Source organism: Primulina huaijiensis, chromosome 3 (genome assembly GCF_012295235.1).
Source record: "Primulina huaijiensis isolate GDHJ02 chromosome 3, ASM1229523v2, whole genome shotgun sequence".
Lineage (NCBI taxonomy): Eukaryota > Viridiplantae > Streptophyta > Magnoliopsida > Lamiales > Gesneriaceae > Primulina > Primulina huaijiensis.
Window position 1 is genome coordinate 5094076 of NC_133308.1, and position 20194 is coordinate 5114269.

General features: G+C 34.8%; 6 protein-coding genes across 7 annotated transcripts; 4 read left to right on the forward strand and 2 right to left on the reverse strand.

Annotated features, from left to right (window-relative positions):
• The first annotated feature begins 1156 nt into the window (after positions 1–1156).
• LOC140973294 (uncharacterized) lies at positions 1157–1972 on the forward strand. The gene has a single exon (XM_073435983.1). The coding sequence runs from the start codon at positions 1319–1321 to the stop codon at positions 1844–1846; it is 528 nt and encodes a 175-aa protein (XP_073292084.1). The 5' UTR covers positions 1157–1318; the 3' UTR covers positions 1847–1972.
• Positions 1973–2110: 138 nt separating this feature from the next.
• LOC140973292 (sulfite exporter TauE/SafE family protein 3-like) lies at positions 2111–6267 on the forward strand. 2 transcript variants are annotated; one of them, XM_073435981.1, is made up of 13 exons: positions 2111–3051; positions 3217–3473; positions 3618–3777; positions 3887–4087; positions 4161–4222; positions 4311–4338; positions 4558–4640; positions 4705–4791; positions 4871–4921; positions 5213–5434; positions 5609–5702; positions 5824–5964; positions 6044–6267. In XM_073435981.1, the coding sequence occupies exons 2-13, from the start codon at positions 3249–3251 to the stop codon at positions 6127–6129; spliced, it is 1440 nt and encodes a 479-aa protein (XP_073292082.1). In that variant the 5' UTR covers positions 2111–3051; positions 3217–3248; the 3' UTR covers positions 6130–6267. The 2 variants fall into 2 exon arrangements, with proteins under 2 accessions (XP_073292082.1, XP_073292083.1); XM_073435982.1 differs by having other exon boundaries at positions 2111–3040.
• A 244-nt stretch (positions 6268–6511) lies between these two features.
• LOC140973297 (uncharacterized) lies at positions 6512–8445 on the reverse strand. Its single transcript, XM_073435987.1, has 3 exons — positions 7787–8445; positions 7192–7377; positions 6512–7025 (listed from the first exon to the last, which is right to left on the reverse strand). Exons 1-3 carry the CDS (start codon positions 8225–8227, stop codon positions 6744–6746), a joined length of 909 nt encoding a protein of 302 aa, XP_073292088.1. The 5' UTR covers positions 8228–8445; the 3' UTR covers positions 6512–6743.
• A 3058-nt stretch (positions 8446–11503) lies between these two features.
• Positions 11504–12401, forward strand: LOC140973298 (uncharacterized). The gene is made up of 2 exons (XM_073435988.1): positions 11504–11880; positions 12211–12401. The coding sequence occupies exons 1-2, from the start codon at positions 11743–11745 to the stop codon at positions 12367–12369; spliced, it is 297 nt and encodes a 98-aa protein (XP_073292089.1). The 5' UTR covers positions 11504–11742; the 3' UTR covers positions 12370–12401.
• A 591-nt stretch (positions 12402–12992) lies between these two features.
• LOC140973296 (glyoxylate/hydroxypyruvate/pyruvate reductase 2KGR-like) lies at positions 12993–14420 on the reverse strand. Its single transcript, XM_073435985.1, has 2 exons — positions 13744–14420; positions 12993–13608 (listed from the first exon to the last, which is right to left on the reverse strand). Exons 1-2 carry the CDS (start codon positions 14176–14178, stop codon positions 13090–13092), a joined length of 954 nt encoding a protein of 317 aa, XP_073292086.1. The 5' UTR covers positions 14179–14420; the 3' UTR covers positions 12993–13089.
• A 514-nt stretch (positions 14421–14934) lies between these two features.
• Positions 14935–17979, forward strand: LOC140973295 (rop guanine nucleotide exchange factor 12-like). Its single transcript, XM_073435984.1, has 7 exons — positions 14935–15461; positions 15757–15873; positions 15972–16126; positions 16288–16362; positions 16461–16733; positions 16867–17187; positions 17276–17979. The coding sequence occupies exons 1-7, from the start codon at positions 15164–15166 to the stop codon at positions 17702–17704; spliced, it is 1668 nt and encodes a 555-aa protein (XP_073292085.1). The 5' UTR covers positions 14935–15163; the 3' UTR covers positions 17705–17979.
• Positions 17980–20194: the final 2215 nt, after the last annotated feature.

Here is a 20194-nt window from a genome sequence, read left to right on the forward strand (position 1 = left end):
TATATATAAACACACACACACACATTAACGAGGTGCGTAGGAATTGTAAAGAATCTGATAAAAGGCGTCGGAGTAACAGCTTGGATTTTGTGTGAGAATAAATCCACTGTGGGACAATTTCGTCATTTCACACAAAACATGCTTCATTGTGTAACGCGTGTCGTTAATATTGAAACTCGTGTCATAAGTCAAATAAATTAAAATTAATTACAAAACTAATAATAATAATATATGTACAAAGATTTTATGAATAATAAATTGCAAAAAAAAAAATCATGATTAATTAATTAAATTTTCTCTAACATAGTCTTATATTTTTAAAATCAGTAAAAAAAATAAGAATAAAAAAGTTAAAAATGGAAGTTTAGTGGGAGAAAATTTTGTATTACGGATTGTAAAAGTAAGTGGAAAAAGCAGCATTTTTCAAGATTATTTTATTAATTAAAATTGTAAAAATAATAACTATAAAATATTGTGATGATATATCAATAAAAATAAAACTCAATAAATAAATCATACACACAACTAAAATATGTTTAACATATTGATAAAAATATAATAAAATAAATATATATTTTATATCTAAATTTAAATCCAAAGATTACCCAAAATGACTAAATTAAGTGTATAAAATTTCAATTGTCAGAATCATATAAATCGGAATGATAAGTGAGATTCACTTGTGAGAGTATTGTATTGGTGCTCTAATTCTTGTCAAACACTCATGTGAGACGGTCTCACGGGTCGTATTTTGTGAGACAGATCTTTTATTTGGGTCATCCATGAAAAATATTACTTTTTATGCTAAGAGTATTAGTTTTTATTATGAATATCTGTAGGATTGACCAGTCTCACAGATAAAGATTCATGAGACCGTCTCACGATAAACCTCCTCCTAATTCTTTCATCACATATTCAAGTTGTTATTTTTGTTGGGACTAACAATTCAGAGGAAACGCCAATATTCTAATTTTCTCTCTAAAGAGATATTTAAAATTCATGAATTTCAATTAATTTTATTGTTTAAATAAATAACTAAATTATAATAATAATAATAATAATAATAATAATAAAAGTAAAATGAATCACTTGAATTTGCTTTAAACGTGGTGGCGTCAGATGTCATCAGCTCTTCTTACAACCGACTCTCAGGAGCAATTTACATATATACCCGTATATTTTAGCTCATCCTCGTACTAAAGCGAAGCAAACTGTAGGGTCAAATTCGGGATTTCATCCCCCACTCCTCTCCACCACCGAATATGAATCGCCGCCTCGACTAAACGCTACAGCGATTCTCTCAAATCTCGTCGATTCCATGGATGCGACCAACGAAGCAGAAGGATTTTTCGACTCAATCAAGCCGCCCCGGCTGGAGGATGCAGGCCTGGAGGATTGCGCGTTGCATCCGGACCTCATAAAGGAGGCTTTTCGCAAAGCCGCATCCGCCGTTAAGTCGGTCATCACAACATCTGACGGAGAGGGTGAATCCGGAGGTCAATGTGTTGATGATCCGTGGGAAGATTCAACGGACGTGGTGATAGGGATTGCGGATGGGATAACTGCTCCTCCTGGAGGCTGCGTCGCCCAGAAAGGCGGTGGATTGACGGAGGCGTCTGGTGATGAGGTGGCAGTTCTTGGTGGGGATCCGAACGAGAAAGGGGACACGGTGGTGGAGCCAGATCTTCCGGCGAGTGGGGATGCTTGCGTCGATGGACTGCAAGGCTTGGAAATTGGGGGAAATGGCCGGGGCATTTTGGGGAAGAAGCTCGTGGATCGAAAAGCTGACGTGGATGAAGAGGACGAGGGCGGAGATAGACCGACTTTAGCGGAAGGTTATGTGTGAAAATATCGCCATTAATGTAATTTGAGTGACATGAGCTTGTTAGTATCTGTTAAATCTCAACTACCATTTTGTATTAGTGTTTTATAAAATAAAAATTAAATAAAGTTCCAATCTTTTAATCATTTATCTTGTGATTTTGCGGAATTTCATGTCAATTTTGTTTCCATACTAACAAAGTTTTGGTTGCCAAGTCTTTTAGCTTGGGGGTTGTTTGGACCTTGCAATAAATAATCATTTATGGTGACATAAAGACCGGCTTTCATTAATGTTTTCACAATTGAATCCCCGTTTTGGAAATATTTTATTGCTATGTAATTAATGCTTTTTCTAACAGGCCACTGGTTACTTTTTTTCTTATCATCACTTGATTTTCTTGGTTTCTCGTACAGTAATTGGTGTGGAACCTGTGCTTCTTTTGGTTATTTGTGTCTTACGCAATGTAGAGATCCAAAAATTTTGCAGTAATGTACAGAGTGAATCAAGGCTTAAAGAATATTTATTTTACAAGGTTTTGATTTGAAGAATAAATATTACACTTTCATTCTCAGTAAAGAAATAATTAAGACTCACATGATGTTGAGATCATGAATTTGGACTCGTGGGTAAGTTGTGATTTTCACTTAAGAAAGATCGTGGAATTAAGTGTCTTTTATTTTTCTCCACGATACCACAACAGCAGTTGATTACTTTGTTTATTAATTACAAGTTTTATTTCACGAAGGCCTTCGTCTTTTTTTTGTCAAATTCAATTACGAAGGTTCGCTTCCCTTTAATTCTTTGGGACCCACGGTACTGCACTTGTTTTGTATGAGTTGTGGTAGGCCACTTTACGCTTGTTCTTCGTACAATCATACTCTTTGACAAGAGTTGATAGTTTTAAACTGATTGCTGTTGATGTTGATATTTTTGTTTCAGTGTCTATATTGAAGTCTTGGACTTGGTCTTTTAGCTGCTTTAAAACTGGTTTTTTGTAGCTTATACTGCGTTAATTGCAAATAAATGGGCATAGCAACATCTTCAAAATAAGTAGAGCGTTGAAATTAGTACTTTTTTCCCTGTGGAGGGCAAACCGAGAAGGAGAACGAAAGGGTTATGTTATTATTGAGTTGGTAAGGTGGGGAAAAACTTGGCCTAGGCATACAGACTTGCTTAAGGTTTTGAGTGCTTCTACCGACATCACAGTGATAGCGTTGCGTGTTTTGGAGGTAATGAAGGCATCTCTTGCTGTGGAGGATTTATCAACTGTTTTTCCATAAATTTCTTCCAAAATCTTTTGACTTTCTTTTCACAGCTTGGTCAACGGCGATTTATTTTTGGTGGTTTGAAGTAGATCTTTTATTGAATTTTAACTGGTAAATATGTGTTTTTAGGGTGAATAAGAAGTGGGATTTTTAGAACTTTGATGGCTGTGGTTGGAGCAGAATTTAAGAAGCCATTGAAAGGAATTGCTTTGATCGTGATTGGTGCAATTGTCTTAGCTTGTGGGGTTGTTTCTGCAGACGAGGGTTTGAAGCAGGGTATTGCAAGAAATGATGGGAGTGTGGAAAATTCTGAATCTGGTTACTTAACGAAAACAATCAGCCCGTTGCTGCGTTATGTTGAAACACTTTTCGAACATGTTTGGCCTGTACGTTTCTCCATTCGCCTTTTCTTGTATTTTCCATCATTTGAATCTTGTTAGATTGTTTAGTTGCTGAAAATATGATAATTTGTCAAATCATTGAGTCAATTTCCATTTAGCAATTACTATTCTCTGTGAGATGTTTCACAGAACATGGAATTTGGCTGGAGAATTGTAGTAGGTACACTTGTTGGATTCTTTGGTGCTGTTCTTGGGAGTGTAGGAGGCGTTGGTGGAGGTGGCATTTTTGTCCCGATGTTCATTTTAATAATTGGATTTGATCCAAAGTCATCAACAGCTCTATCAAAATGTAAGGGATTATATTTACAACTGTGTACGATACTACGATATATCAAGTTCCTTGCTAAATCTTACTTGTGGTCAAGGTACCAAGTTTAAACCTTCTGTTTGTTGGTCAGGTATGATAATGGGTGTGGCAATTTCTACTGTTTATTACAATCTGAAGCTCCGTCATCCTACACTCGACCTTCCACTGATAGATTATGATGCTGCTCTTCTTTTCCAACCTATGCTAGTTCTTGGGATCAGTATTGGAGTTTTCTTCAATGTGATTTTTGCGGAATGGATTGTTATGACAGTGTTGATAATTCTATTTGTAGGTAAACGGAATGGTTCCCTTTTTGCAGTATTTTTATCTCAAGGTCGGATGTATATTGATTTGTAATTTTACAGGTACTTCAACTAAGGCATTCTTCAAGGGCATTGAAACCTGGAAAATGGAGAGCATAATAAAGGTGGTGGCCTGGAATTTCACTTCCTCTAGTGCCCTATTATATTGAATATATTTAATCTGTGGTTTTACTCTCTTGCTTTTGACTCCAGGAAGCTGCCAGACACAGGACTTCTAATTGTGAGCATTTATATACTCCATTTCATGAAAGATTTGAAACATGATTTTGAAAAACTATCAAGCTTTTCATCAACATTGATGAATAAGTAGAATCGGTTGTATAAAAAATTCACAGGAAGGCATGTTCTTAAGATTAATCATAGTTGCTTGTCAAGAAATCCTAGCTACTAAAATTCAGTATCTTGTGTTGGTCATTTCATCTCATGTTTTAAACATCAGATGATGAAGTTCCATATGAACGTGTACCTGAGGGCCCAACTGATGAAACTCGTATGCGAGTCAATGAATTCAAGCCACTGGAGGTAATGCATCATTAATTCCAAAAGTCCAAATATGTTTTCAAGGTTTAATTTACAAGTGTTACAGGTCTCAGCCATAAACAATGTTTGCTGGAAGGAGTTCAGCATTCTTTTTCTAGTGTGGGTCATCATTCTCCTACTCCATATTGCCAAGGTTATTCAGCAAGACCCACTTTTATGACCTCTTATTTCCTGTGAGCTCTTGTTGAGAACTCGGTTGCCTATTTCTTCAGGATTTAACGGCCACATGTTCGGTAGCATACTGGATAGTCACCCTCCTGCAGGTATGTTTTAATTTCATCTCACAACGTGGAAAATTAGAAAGAGGGGGGATGGAGAAACCAATTTTTTCTTTATTGTATTGGAATCCATTCATGTATGAAGAGTACACATGATAATGAGTTGCACTATTGATAAATGTTTCATTTTTAAAGAAAGCAGACATTTGCTCGTTATTCTACTCTACCAGTTCTTGGACTCTGATTTGCCACTGCTCCTTGTGTGCGTCATATGTGTTGATTTAGGCAAGATGCAATGTTAACGAATGATGTTTTGATTGTGTAATTCATTCTTAGATTCCGGTAGCTGTTGTAGCCTCTGGATATGAGGCAGTTTGCTTATACAAGGGCTGGAGGGTGATGGGATATAAGGGGGAGGCACAAAATATTTGGACAATATCCCAGTTGATTTTTTGTTGTTTCTGTGGGGTTTTGGCTGGTATAGTAGGCGGGCTGCTTGGGCTTGGTGGAGGATTTATTCTAGGGCCATTGCTTCTTGAACTAGGAATTCCACCCCAGGTGAATTTCTTGAATAAAATTGTAATCTTTCATCGGATCAAGCAAGTTATCACAAATATTATGTAGTATATTCCGATCGCTCATCGTCTAATGGGAAAATCTCATTCTGAATTTTGGTCTGTGCCAAGTTAAAGTTCACAGATTCATATCATGGTTCAAATTATTGCGACACAGGTCTCGAGTGCCACAGCCTCATTCGCGATGGCATTTTCTTCATCCATGTCCGTAATACAATATTATATCTTGAGGCGATTTCCCACATCAAGTGGTATTATCATCCATCTTTTCCATTTCTCACAGCATATTTCGATTTTACTGGCAAGGACCTCATGGAAACTTCGCAAAAGGTGTTGACTGTCATTTCGATATCTTGTCACTCTTTCTTGCAGCTCTTTATTTTATTGTGGTGGCTATGATTGCTGCATTGGTAGGGCAACATGTTGTGCGAAAGTTGATCAGCCTATTTGGGAGAGCATCAATAATCATCTTCATTTTGGCCTTCACAATCTTTGTGAGCGCAATATCGCTAGGCAAGTATTATCGAAAATCGCGATTTCAATCACATTTTGAAAGGGTTGTTGCACAAAAACTTACTCCTCTTTTTGGCAGGTGGGGTTGGCATATCAAATATAATTGGGAAGGCAGAAGGAAAAGAGTATGTGTGGTTTTACGACATATGTGAATATGAGGCTTAGTTCTTATTTGGAACATTTGTTGTAATACTTTTTTCTTGTTTTTTGATAATATTGTACCGTACCTTCTTTTTGTGGCTAGTTTCCCAAAGTCCTATATTTATTTGAGAATTTCAAGAATCTTTATCTGTAAAGAATTTTTGTCTGTGAGACATGTCAACTCTAATGATATTCATAATAAAAATTAATATTGTTAGTATAAAAAGTAATATTTTTTCATGGATGATAGACATGTCTTCCAAGTTTTTGTCATTTAATTTTGTCTTGATTGATAGTGAAGTTTTTATCTAATTATTTTAATTATCATATTTTTTTACGATTTATTTTAGATGGTAAAAAGTAAAAATATGAATTAATATATTTATCAGAAGAAAGCACCCCAAAAGATTCAAGATATCTTTATTTCTTCAACAAAATCTTATAAATTACAAAGAAAAGAAAACTGAGACACCCAATTTCATCCTTTTGTCTAAAGAAAGAAAGATGTCGCAAAACATTTAAAATATTAAACATCCATCAAAAAACAAATACAAATATGGACAGAAAACTTAACTGCATCATATCTTGCAATTTTCCAAGTTATATTTCGATCGACCAGACCTAAAGTAGAACGGATTTCAACTGTAATCGCACGAGTTCTTCTTAAACTCGATAATCTTGTTGCTGGTGGAGTCGATTTTCAACGGGCACGAGATTGTTTTCCGGTGTTTCGTCCTGACCAGTTTACCGACCACATCTCCTCGAGACTGTATGGTGAAATTCAGCATCAAAGGTACTTGAACAGCATTGTTTGAACCAACCTGGAGGGTTGATCCTGCGCCGTAAAGGGGAACCTTTGTTCCTTCTATGTGCACTAACACAGTCCGACGACTTTTTCTTGGCTGGAAATATTTTTTGAGCTGCAATAAAATTTAATGAAATTATTAATTAATTTACAAATTTTCCCCCATTTTTTTTTCCAATATTAAATAGAGTTCCCAACAGCATATTTGAATCCCGACCACGTATCGTCAAGATCTGCAAACATGGAATCTTAAAATAGTAGCATGCATCGTATATAGTTACCTCGCCACTCGCAACGACGAAATCTGAGTAGACGAGATTGACTGGCATGGAACTAACATGAATCCCATAGAATGTTGCTGGATTGTATATGCTAAGCTTCAGGGATCCATTAAAATTCAGCATGTTTGTCGGAACGCCGGAGGAGTCTGAACCAGAGCCGATGTAGAAGTTGCTTACGGACAGACTCTGCAAAGGCCATTCAATTGTTGAATTAAGATGTGAAATTATATTTTTGTACAAGTTTTGAATTATTAAAATAATTTAATAACACTTATTCAAACATCAAAATTTTTCTTATTTTTTTAATAAAAACACTTAAAAAACAGAATTTATTTAATATTTAAAAAAAGAATTTATTTAAATACTTTTTTAAAATTATACATTTTGTATCCAAACTAACTCTACGACGATTTGTATTAAAACATTGCGTTCTATTAATTTATTTTTTTACCGATTAAAAAATAATAATGTCCTTTTATTTGTATAAATATATATATTTTAAAAAGTAATAAATAATTAAATTAAAATTGACTTTACGTAAATATTAAAAAAGGGAAAATAAAAAAAGGAGAAAAGAATGTGAAAGTGTGTGTACCTTGACGACAACTTCAGCTTTGAAAGGCCTTCCGGCACCCCAAATAATGAGGCAGAAGACAGTAAAGAGCAGAATGAAACCAGCCACCGCCATCACCGCCTGGCACCGCCGTGTGAACTTCTTATCATCATCGAATTCATCGTACTTCCCCTCTTCCACTATCACATCGCACTCCGGCCACCCTTTGTCGTTCCTTTTCCTCCCCTTCCGTCCAGAAGACGGCAGTATGCCGGATAATCTGCTGGCCGAGGAATTTCGAGAGTGGCGGCCGAACGACTGGTGCGACGGAGATTCCATCGGGCTGGGCTGCATGGATGATTTGTCTCCGTCGTGTGAATCCCTGGAAGGACTCTGCACGTAGTAGACATGGCGTTTCGGTGATCTTGAAGGGGACGACGGAGCTAGACTCGTGACGTCGGATTCTGATTTTGCGTGCTGCATTTTTTTGGGTTCTTTCTTCAAAGAATTTCACGGCGACGGTGCTGAAATCTGACTCCCCGATTGTTGAAAAACAAGAATTTCCAACAGTCAATCACATTCGAGCTGTAATCAATTCACGAATCTGAAAACTGAAACCTTGGGATTCAAGGAAAAAGGCCTAATCCAGTGCATCTGTTTCGAGACACTGGAATGGGTTTATATTGTGCAATTTTAATGAGAAGAGGCTGTCGAGGATACAGTTCGTGAACTTGGAATCCGAGGCTGGCTCCTGGCCTCGGTCAGAGCCTGTGCATGGTTTGTGGTTCTGAATATAATCCAATTATATATATTCGGTGAATCTTTCTCATTGTTCGTTAAATGATGTATATAATTTCAAGATATATTTATTTCATTTGAATTATTTTTTAAATCTACAAATTATCTTAATCAAATATTCTTATGAGTAGGTCTCTTATGAGATGGTCTCATGAATCTTTATCTGTGAGACGGGTCAATCCTACCGATATTCACAATAAAAAGTAATACTCTTAACATACAAATTAATAATTTTATAATGAATGACCTGAATAAGAGATCCGTATCACAAATTACGATCCGTGAAATCGTCTCACACAAGTTTTTGAGTTTTTGCCCATTTTTATCCACGTTGATGAAATTGTATAGGTAAAGAACATTATGATTATTAAAATATTTGAATAAAATATATAATAATATTGACTATGCGATTTTGTTGATTAAATTTTGGATAAGACTATAAATTAAATTTTTGATATTTTTAATAATTAATGAATATAAATAAAAATAATAATATGTAATGAGTAGGCCTTTTGTCAGACGGTCTCACGAATATTTATCTGTGAAACGGGTCAACCCTACCGATATTCACAATAAAAAGTAATATTCTTAGCATAAAAAGTAATAATTTTTCATGGATGATTCAAATAAGAGATTTGTCTCACAAAATACGATTCGTGAGACCGTCTCACACAAGTTTTTGTCATATGTAATTTTAATTCAAATTTTTTATATATGTTATCTGAATAAATAATTATTTGATTAACATCAAATAAATAATCAACATAGAAAAGTACAAAAAAATATTTCATTGAATTCAATTATTAATCGTATCAACGGAGCAAACGAAATCTAAAACATTAAATTTTTTTAAAAATATTTGTTATTTCCGATATTTTATTCTGTTTGATAAAATGCAATATGATTGTAGTAATTAGGTTTAGAAAATTGTATTCTCCTTATTCAATCAATATAAAATAATACACCAATATTCGTAACCAGCATCCGAACCTAGGCATGGATCTTGCTTTCGGTCTGAGGAAGGGGAGTGTCGGCAGCCAGTGGTCGCTATTTCTGGGTTTTAAATATTTATTTGTAATTATAATTATTATAATTAAAAATCAAGAATTTGGACAAGCTACCTAATTTAGATTCTTGGATTCCAGTTGTTTTTATTATTATTTTTAAAATAATAATAATATCGTGGAAATTTGGTCATATTGATTATGGATTTGGACAAGCCACCAATGCTATAATATTTATTTAGAGGCGTGGTCGATTTTCTTATGTGGTTATAAATTTCTAAATTAAATTGAAACTTTTTCCAAGAATTTATATAAAAAGATACCGTAAATTTTGTAAATAGATGGTTTTCAAAATACGTATACAAGTATTTGATTTTTGTAGATTTTGGATCAAGAAATTAAATATGGGTTTTTGATGATGCTAATTAATTATTTAATTAAGGTCCAATTGCACATTAAAAAAATGGGCCAAACCCACGAATTATATTCAAAAGAACTCTAAAATAATCTACATATGATGCATTAAGTCAAATTCGAATATCATATTACGCGAACTCGATTTGAAAAAAATTCAGTATTCTTGAACTCGACTCGATGATGTGTTAATTTTCAAGTTCTCGACTCGAGAATGTATCGAGTTATTCGAGCTCGAGATCGAAAAACTTGATTTAGACTCTGTTTTAATTCTACATAAATAATATATATAATCGAGTAGCTCGCGAGTTACTCTAATAAACACATGTAAAACTCGAGATCGACTAGATTAAATATTAGAGCTACTTTCGAGTTTCAATTGAGCCGTTCACAAGCTATTCAAGAACAGTTTAGCTCGTTTGCACCCATACTCATGTTCTTCTTATAAAAGCTCTCTAGTTTTTCTGAGTATATTCTCTGTAACATTAGGGACGACAATGGGTAGGGTATGGGTCGGATTTCATACATCCATCCCCATACCCATTTATTAAATTCATCTCCATACCCATACCCATACCCATCGGGTATTGAATTTCATCCTCATCCTCATACCCATCGGATTATCGGATACCCATACCCTACCCAAATACCCAATTAGCATATACAATTGAATTTTTTCAAATTTAAATTGTTTCAATGGAGTTATGAATATTTAAAAAATTATTTACTGATATACAAAGCATTGTTTTCTTTAATTTTCAAATTTATGATTATATNGTAACATAATAATTTTCGATATTTATTTTTAAATTTTACTTTGGTTATGCTTTTGTCCGCCAACAAAAAAGACGTTGTAGATTCAAGATCAAAATTAGTTACAGAGGGTAACTATAAAGAATCGGATTTCGGCCCATTGCATTGCCCCAACATTGAACCCATTCTTGCTTTATCCGAAGGACTAATTGGGATAATGAATGACTTTAACTTTAGATGGTTGTGACGACCCACAAAACTTGTTTTTTTGAGAATTTTTGGAGTGACTGCTAACCATTCGGATCGGCTGTCCACCCGGATTGGTTGATCACTCAGATCAACTGTCTATCTAGATTAGTTGATCATCTAGATTGGTTGATCACCCGAATTCTCTCATTTCGGTTAATATTATTTCTTGTTATAACAATATATGCTTCGATTTTTGATTAAGTCTCTTGTGAGACGGTCTCAGAAATTTTTATCTATGAGACGGTCTCACGAATTTTTATCTGTTAGATGGGTCAACTCTATCGATGTTCACAATAAAAAATAATAATCTTAGTATAAAAAGTCATACTTGTTCATGGATGACCCAAATAAGAGATTCGATCCCACGAAATTGATCATTGAGACCGTCTCACAACAATTTTTGTGTTGATTTTATTGTGAATAGTTGCCAATTATTTTGACGAAGTGTATGGATTAATTTGGGCCTCATCAGGCCTATCCTTAACATCGTTGCCCAATGGACGAAGACAGGTAAAAGGAAGGACGCTAAAAAGTCCATAAAGTGTGGAGTAAAAAGGACATAAGAATCTGTCACATGAAGAAAGCCGCTTATATAATGACAATACACTTGTAAAAAATGTATACAGCGAAGGCGAAGCGAATGATGAGTAAGCTAAGCTAAGCATCTCGCTGATATCATCTTCGCGATCAATCCAAAATTTCCTTTTCTGGGTTTTAGAGATTTTAGGTTTAGGTGTAGGAAAATCGAGTAAATTGAAGGTGGGAACTTGAGACTATAAGATGTTAGAAGGGAAAGGTTTGATACAGGATACAGATATGCCATTGAAGATGCAGATCCAAGCAATGGATTTTGCTTCCCAGGCTCTGGATCTGTACGATGTCGTTGATTGCAAATCAATTGCTGCCCACATCAAGAAGGTCGGTCATCCATTTCTTCTTCTTCTTCTTCTTCTTTTATGTTGCATATATATATTCGTTGGCCTCGCGTCGCAAGATTTTAGAAAAATCAGAACTTTTGTTCGGTGAGATTTTGAATATGATGCCCCGGATATGGATAACTATTTTAGGACAAAGATTTGGATTGTCTTCTTGTTGAATTTGCTTCTCGGGTACGTCATTTTGGTGCTCAAGTTTGTTTGAAAGTGCTGTCTTTAAATGAAATGTAGTGAACTTAAAATTTACCAATTTTCTAGTCAATCTATGATATACTTAGTAATTGGAAAGTTTTATGTTTGTGTAAATCGGCAGGAGTTTGACAATAGGCATGGGAATGGATGGCAATGTGTGGTGGGATCAAACTTTGGGTGTTTTTTCACACACAAGAAAGGGAGTTTCATATATTTTACACTTGAAACTCTCAAGTTTCTTATCTTCAAAGGTTCTTCCTCTCCTTCATCTTCTCCTTGATCAGACGGATTTCAAGATTGGATTATGCAAGTTTCATATCTCTGTCCTTGCAACTATTTAGCACGAAGTCAAAAAATGATCCACTTTCGAGCTTTGTTCATCATGTAATGCTCTAATGGGGTGGGGTGGCAAGAATGAAGTTCAGTTTGTATATTTTCGTATTATATAGATATATTATTCCAGAAAAAGAACACTTATCATTTATCTACCACCCATCAAGGCCAAATGTTCTAAATTGAAAAGCGATGCTGACTGAAATTGAGACTATACCTTGGTCCACTAGCATCCCAATTTGATTTGAAGAGAGACGTAGGCGAAAAGCAAGTGAGAAATTTCAAGGAAACACGACTCAGAAGCCTCTGCCCTCACAAAAACTCAGTGTGAGACCGATATCTTAACCATCCGATCATGAATATTACTTTTATGTCAAAAATATTACTTTTATTTTAAATGTAAATCTGGTCGTCTCACCGTTCTATATCTGGAGACTCTTGAAGGAAATCTAATGATGCGATGGTGTGATATTAATGTATAGGATAATTCGAAGGATATTTAATAATTTTGATATCAGATGGTTTTATTTAAACAATTTTTCGTTAGAGGCGTTACCCTTTTACTCGAAATGAAGCATTCATTCCAATAAAGAATTATGTCCGATGTCAGACTAAAATTTAACATCGCAATGATACGACTGCCAGATGATCAAAATCAAACTCAAACTCAAACCACAGGTGTTAGCAATGGTTTGTTAAGAAAACATGCCTCCAAGTTTGCAACAACAAGGTCAGCCATGCCTTTGGTGGTTTCAACAGTGTCGCTCCCAACGTGAGACAGCAATACAACATTGTCAAGTCCAAGAAGTGCCTCGGGTACCACAGGTTCATTCTCAAAGACATCAAGCCCTGCCCCAGCTAACCGGTCTTCGAGCAACGCCGAAATGAGCTCTGGTTCGTCAACCAGTGCCCCTCTTCCGATATTGATCAGAATCCCTTTTGGTCCTAATGCACCAATAACATCCCGGTTCACAATGTGCCGTGTTTCTTCTGTCAAGGCACACGAGACGATCAGGATTTGGCAATTTGCAGCCAAATCGACAACATTTGAGTAGTATGTATAGTTGATGTTATGTTTCTTGGATCTGGAGTTGTAACCAATGGTGCAGCCAAATGCTTCAGCTCTCTTGGCTATTGCTGAACCAATCCTGCCCAATCCAATTATGCCAACTGATTTACCACTGAACTGGAAATCAAAGAAGTAAATGCAAGGAATAACAAACAAATGCACATAAATGTAAATTTTGTGAAAAAAAAGGATAAAAAAGAGCAAAAATCCTATGAAAAAATAAAAATCTTGCACATAAAAAAACCCACATACCTTAGAACACAGCTGAAAATCTCCATATTTCCACAACCCACTTCTCACAAACCCATCACAAGCACAAATCTTCCGCAAAGTCGCCAATGCCAACCCAATCGCTGTGTCCGACACATCATCAGTAAGCACGTCAGGAGTATTCGCTACTCTGATGCCCTTCTCCCTGCACTTATCCAAATCGATCTTATCCAATCCCACACTGTACGTCGCCACGATTCTCAAATGGGGAAGCGATTCGATTAGCTCCGCATCGGCACCGATTTTGGTGTCCCCCACAACAGCCAAAATTGAGTCGGCGTAGCAATCCAAGAATTGGGTTTTGGAAGGAGATTCCCAGAGTTTAAAGAGTTTGAATCGGTTGTTGAGTTCTTGCTCGAGGTAACTGGACATTGGACTGGTCATTAGCACGCCAACGTCCTCCAATTTCGTCGCCATTGACACTCGGATTGCCCGCAATCGTGAAACTTTTCTTTAGCCTAAATCCATCGGTTGGTTTTGTTTCTTAACCAACAGTATTCCAGTTAATTTCGGAATTGCTCTAGAGTTTTTAGGGACTAATTAACGGTCTAAACAGTTCCTTTAATCAATGGCCTCACAATTTTCACTCTTCACCTCTTTCAGTTATACCGCCATCCAAATTTCTTGAATCGAAAAACAACACTACCTATTGGCCATTTGTCTCACCGTGTATTTTATGGCAAGAATTCATCGATAAAAAAATATTATTTTTTATTGTGAATATCGATAGAGTTGGTTCGTTTCACGGATAAATATTTGTGAGACCATCTCACAAGAAACTTACTCATTTTTATAATATAAATGAAACAAACCATCGTTTTCAATTTATGACATCCTTTGTCTTGGAATTCGTTTTTTTATAACAAACATGTGTACAAAATATGTACATATTTATAAAAAAAATGTTTATATTTTAAAGAAGTACATAAACATTTTGTACATATCAACTCATTTTTTCTTTGTTCATGCTCTGATATGCACCCCACATCCTCAACATTTCAATAGAAGTGTTTGTGTTGGTGGACTGCGTAGTTATCAATATTTTTTTAGACGACGTGATTAGTAAAATATTGCGTTTTCGTTTTATAAATAAAATAATAGCAACATCATATAAAGTTAAATAGAATAAAATAATAAATAAATAAATTTTCTTTACCATGTTTTTTAAAAAAACTTGCTTCCTCAGCTAAAACGTAATCACCTTTTTTTTTTTTTGTCATAATACTAATTAAGAAACATTTCCTTACTTCTTCCTCTTTCCTTTCAAAATACTAGGAAAGGGAACGGAAATCATCTTTACCGGTTTCCTATTATCTTTTTTTTTTTCTCTCTTCCATTTTCCATACAAAATCCAGCTTGAATCACACACAAAAAAAATAATCATAAAATAAAAATAAAGAATATGGTTCGGGCCGCTTTGGAGGAGGAAAAGGAAATGTACATGAACAGGTTGGTGTATTTCAAAGGAATGCATGAAAATGGAGGGAGGCAAACCAGGAGTTTGGTTCTTGATCAAAACAGCGGCTCTTTATCGCCGTCGGATCAGGAAAGGATGACGTCGAGAAGCCATGCGTCCGCCCCTTTACATGATAGTCAAGCATTGGAACAGGCGAGGATTGGGTCTGAGCTTAATAGGACGGAGAATATCAAGTCCCGGTTTGCCGCTGATGGAAGTGTGGCGAAAGAGGGACATTATTCAGGCAAGAAAACAAGATATATGTCTTTTGCAAGGACGATTTGATTTATGTAGTTTTTCGTTCCCTCATGAGTTTAATTTTGTCTTGTGTTATTCGTTAGATTTCTTTCCAATATAAACCGTTTAATATGATTTGCAGCGTGATTAATAATTTCTGAAAACCAATAGATTTTTTGGTTCGGTTGGATCCGTCCTTACTATTTTTGAAGATTGTAGCTATTCTGATTTGGGTTGTTTTAGATTCTTTTTCTTTATCGATAAATACGGATGAAAATCTGTTGTTGTTGTGTGTGATTTAGATATGGAATTGATGAAGGAAAAGTTTGCAAAGTTGCTTCTTGGTGAGGATATGTCAGGTGGAGGGAAGGGCGTTTCATCAGCTTTGGCATTGTCAAATGCCATCACAAATCTAGCTGGTAAATTTTTCTGATCATTTCCACTATGATGTCAAAAATTTTCCATTTTTATTGCTTTTGGTATGCAATATTGTTTAGATTTTGGGAGTTTGATGCAGCTTCTGTATTTGGAGAGCAAAAGAGATTAGAGCCAATGTTATCAGATACCAAGGCAAGATGGAGAAAGGAGATTGATTGGCTATTATCTGTGACAGATCATATCGTCGAACTTGTTCCCTCAAAACAAAGATCAAAAGATGGAACCTCTATGGAGGTAACTTTCATTCATTTGTCCATCACATGAAATTTGGGCGTAATCTAGCTAAGCGGTCGATGGATCTGACGCTGGCCGTGTCTGCATGTTGATAAAATTGTTCTTGATTGTACTCATCGGTGTTTTGAATATGTTTGAGTTGACGTTTTGTTCTTTGCCAGATTATGGTGACAAAACAGAGAAATGATATCCAAATGAACATTCCAGCCTTACGCAAGCTTGATGCAATGCTACTTGTAAGAGGATACTTTATTTGATTCTCGATCTGTATCTGGTTTTATGGGCATTCTTTAATTTGTGACTACTCATTTCTCTATGGTTGGAATACAAATAGGAATGTTTGGACAACTTCAAGGACCAAAATGAGTTTTGGTATGTAACGAAGGGCGATGAAGATTCCCAGAAGGGAAAGAACATGAGAAACGATGAGAAATGGTGGATTCCAGTTCCTAAAGTTCCCACAGATGGCTTATCTGAAGTTACAAGAAAATGGCTACAGTATCAGAAGGATTCTGTAAACCAAGTGTTGAAAGCTGCAATGGCCATAAATGCTCAAGTTTTATCAGAAATGGAAATACCCGAAAACTACATTGAATCTCTTCCTAAGGTGCTTAAGAATACAAGAAAAGTGTATCTAAGTCTTTGGTTTTGTACTAATAAAAGTGGAAAACCATTACTTATTCTCAGTCTCAAGTTTTTGTGGCTTTGACTTAATGAGCTAGCCCTCTTTCTCTTCACAGAATGGGAGAGCGAGCCTTGGAGACTTGATCTACAAGGGAATCACTGATGACCATTTTGATCCGGACTATTTTCTTTCATCTCTGGATTTGTCATCGGAACACAAGATTCTTGACCTCAAGAACAGGATTGAGGCCTCGGTGGTGATATGGAAACGGAAGATGACGGCTAAAGACAGCAAGTCTTCGTGGGGTTCTGGTGTAAGTATGGAGAAAAGGGAACTTTTTGAAGAGAGAGCAGAGACGATTCTTCTAATTCTAAAGCATCGTTTCCCCGGAATTTCTCAATCTTCTCTAGATATCAGCAAAATCCAGTACAACAAAGTAAGACTCACTACATTGTGTAACACAAGAATTCCCTCATTTTATTCCATCAAAGAGTTCAGATTTTAGAGCTTTCATGACCTTGCAGGATGTGGGACATGCGATTCTTGAAAGCTACTCAAGAATCATCGAAAGCCTGGCATACACCGTCCTGTCTAGGATTGATGACGTAATGCACGCAGACTCTCTTGCAAGAAATCCCTCTGGGGAGACGAGGTCGCCTTTAAAAGATCAATGCCCTCTCAAAGTATCAGAGAAATTTCCCAACGCCAATGAGGAACTCGATAAGCTTAATTCATTGGAAAAACCAACTTCAATGACATTGTTGGATTTCATGGGATGGACTTTAGATCCAGGAGATTCAGAAGTGAAGAAGGACTCGAATGATGATAGTTGTGGAGACACAGATACAAAGTTCCTCGGTAAACCGGCTAACATTGTAACAGACAAGAAAATGTCATACATAGAGAAGCTAGAGATCTTAGGTGGTTCGAGAAGTCCAACAGCACGACACTAACACGATCCCATTGCAGACGAACGACTAACTGGTTAAATTGACTAGGTAGATGAAGCCTGGAATTGAATTGATGTGTGTATATAAAATGCTCTTGACAAGTTATATAGATGTTTTTATCATGTTATAGATAGGAAGAATTCTTAGAGAACTATTTGAATTTTGACTACCTTAATTTAGATGTGCAAGAATTCATGTCAATGGATTGTACCTTCATGGAGAGTTTTATTTATTTAGTCATTGTGAAATGTTACCATTCGGCTGTTTTAATCGGTTCAGCGACATTTTCTTTATATACACACTGATTGAATTAGAGATGTATGAGTTCTAATAAATTTTTGAGTAGGTTTCTTGTGAGACGGTCTTACGAATTTTTATCTGTGAGACGGGTCAAACCTACCGACATTCACAATAAAAAATAATACTCTTAGTATAAGAAGTAATATTTTTCATGGATGATCCAAATAAGAGATCCGTCTCACAAAATACGACCCGTGAGACCGTCTCACACAAGTTTTTGCCTAAATTTTTTTTTAAAAAAACACAATAATAAATTACAAAATCCATAGAAATCTATAAAAAAATTTACAAATATCAATAAAAGTTATTAAAAAATAAATCTACAAGATTCTGTGAAAATTTTTAAAAATCTATGAGATTCTGCAAAAGTAAGTAGAAATTTATGAACTCCACAAAAGTCTGTTATTTAAAAAAAAATCAGCAAATCTCTGCAACAAATACATCCTCTTTAAATAATGTTAGTTTTGCTACAACATTGTTATGTAATTTATACAATTGACTTCATATATTGTTTTTGTAATTGAACTAAAAACAACATATAAACAAACACCCACTTGAGCTCATTGTGATTCTTTTTATCCTATTACTCAGTTTTTTCATCATTCCATAATCATTAACATTTTTTTGTTCTATAGTTTACCACTAAAATAATGTGAAATTTAGTTATAAAAAGAAAATTTGTACATTAAGAACCAACAGTCAAGTTACCATATTCTTTACATGTTGAGTATGTTTTTAGTCCTATAGTTCTAATAAAATATTTTTTGTCTCTACATTAAGAACCAACAGTCAAGTTACCATATTCTTTACATGTTAAACTTCAACATTTAGTACGAATTAAAGTTACTATGAAAAAATAATATCAAGATATTCGACCTCTATATTTCAAATTTAAATATTCAAGTATTTGTATATTTAATAATGAACAATTTTCAATGGAGTCATCATCCACCATGAGTAAATTAAAGCTCCTCGAATTTAACATCATAGTCGAATTCAATCATAATCTTGTTCTATCGAGGAAAAACTCATATGAGACGATTTCACGGTTCAATTTTGTAATATGTATATTCTATTTGGTTTATCCATAAAAAAATATTACTTTTATTGCAAATATGAGTAAGGTTGAAATGTCTCACAAATAAAATTCTGTGAGACTGTCTCATAAGAGACCTAGTCATTTAATTAATCAGACATCTATAATGTCCCCAAATGTAAATAAGTAAATTTGGAAAATTAAGTGTTTCAATATTAATTTCCTTTATTTTTTCAACAATAATATTTGTTTACCATGTACGATAGACCAAATTTCGTTTTATGAAGTGAAATATTTAATTGAACTATTACAAACAATTAAAAAGTATATTTATTTCATATCCGTTTTTATTCCATGGAACCTCTTTGCAAGATAATTAGTTTTTCGTCAAACACTCTTTTGTTTGTTTGATGCATATACTCTTAAAAATAAATTTGATTAGGTGTTATTATTATTTTTATTATGTTTCTACTTTTAAAATTCAAGAGATAAAAAGTTGTTTTTAGATATGTTCAATTACAACATATGTTTTTTTTCCCAAAGTGGTGAGAAGGATGACATCAAAATATTATCGAGTAGGTCTCTTGTGAGACGGTCTCACGAATCTTTATCTGTGAGACGGGTCAACCCTATTGATATTCACAATAAAAAGTAATACTCTAGGCATAAAAAGTAATAATTTTTCATAGATGACCCAAATAAGAGATTTGACTCACGAAATTGATCCGTGAGACCGTCTCACAAGAGTTTTTGTGAATATTATCATATTGAAAGACGGAAAAATTGTTAGTGGATATATTTAATCATATGAATATTTCTAACAATCTATTATCAAGAAAGAAAAAGCATGTTTGTTTAAACAACTTTCTTACGTATTTATACAATTACTATGATACAATTATACTTTATGAAAAAACTGATCCTCACTTTATGAATACTTATTAAATATTATGCGTAATGTTATGTTTAATTGAAAATGGTAAATAACAAAAAATATTTTTAAATTTATTTTTATTGTGTTAGAATATTTCTTTTACCATAAGTCTTGATGATTGACAAAATAACAACATCGAGCTGTTACAAAAAACCAGCTGTTACATTGTTTTGTAATTTTAGGTTTCCGACCGCTTAAGTTATTTAATATTTCATGCTGCAGA

Bases quoted from the DNA above. Each gene is read 5' to 3' on its own strand.
- LOC140973294 (XM_073435983.1), top strand. From the start codon at position 1,319: ATGGATGCGACCAACGAAGCAGAAGGATTTTTCGACTCAATCAAGCCG.
- LOC140973292 (XM_073435981.1), top strand. From the start codon at position 3,249: ATGGCTGTGGTTGGAGCAGAATTTAAGAAGCCATTGAAAGGAATTGCT. The intron at 4,223-4,310 runs GTGGTGGCCTGG...TTTTGACTCCAG, and splicing joins AAATGGAGAGCATAATAAAG to GAAGCTGCCAGACACAGGAC. The intron at 5,435-5,608 runs GTGAATTTCTTG...ATTGCGACACAG, and splicing joins AACTAGGAATTCCACCCCAG to GTCTCGAGTGCCACAGCCTC.
- LOC140973297 (XM_073435987.1), bottom strand. From the start codon at position 8,227: ATGCAGCACGCAAAATCAGAATCCGACGTCACGAGTCTAGCTCCGTCG. The intron at 7,378-7,786 runs GTACACACACTT...TGGCCTTTGCAG, and splicing joins AAGCTGAAGTTGTCGTCAAG to AGTCTGTCCGTAAGCAACTT. The intron at 7,026-7,191 runs GTAACTATATAC...ATTTTATTGCAG, and splicing joins TCGTCGTTGCGAGTGGCGAG to CTCAAAAAATATTTCCAGCC.
- LOC140973298 (XM_073435988.1), top strand. From the start codon at position 11,743: ATGTTAGAAGGGAAAGGTTTGATACAGGATACAGATATGCCATTGAAG. The intron at 11,881-12,210 runs GTCGGTCATCCA...GTAAATCGGCAG, and splicing joins TTGCTGCCCACATCAAGAAG to GAGTTTGACAATAGGCATGG.
- LOC140973296 (XM_073435985.1), bottom strand. From the start codon at position 14,178: ATGGCGACGAAATTGGAGGACGTTGGCGTGCTAATGACCAGTCCAATG. The intron at 13,609-13,743 runs GTATGTGGGTTT...TTTGATTTCCAG, and splicing joins ATTTTCAGCTGTGTTCTAAG to TTCAGTGGTAAATCAGTTGG.
- LOC140973295 (XM_073435984.1), top strand. From the start codon at position 15,164: ATGGTTCGGGCCGCTTTGGAGGAGGAAAAGGAAATGTACATGAACAGG. The intron at 16,127-16,287 runs GTAACTTTCATT...GTTCTTTGCCAG, and splicing joins AAGATGGAACCTCTATGGAG to ATTATGGTGACAAAACAGAG. The intron at 17,188-17,275 runs GTAAGACTCACT...ATGACCTTGCAG, and splicing joins GCAAAATCCAGTACAACAAA to GATGTGGGACATGCGATTCT.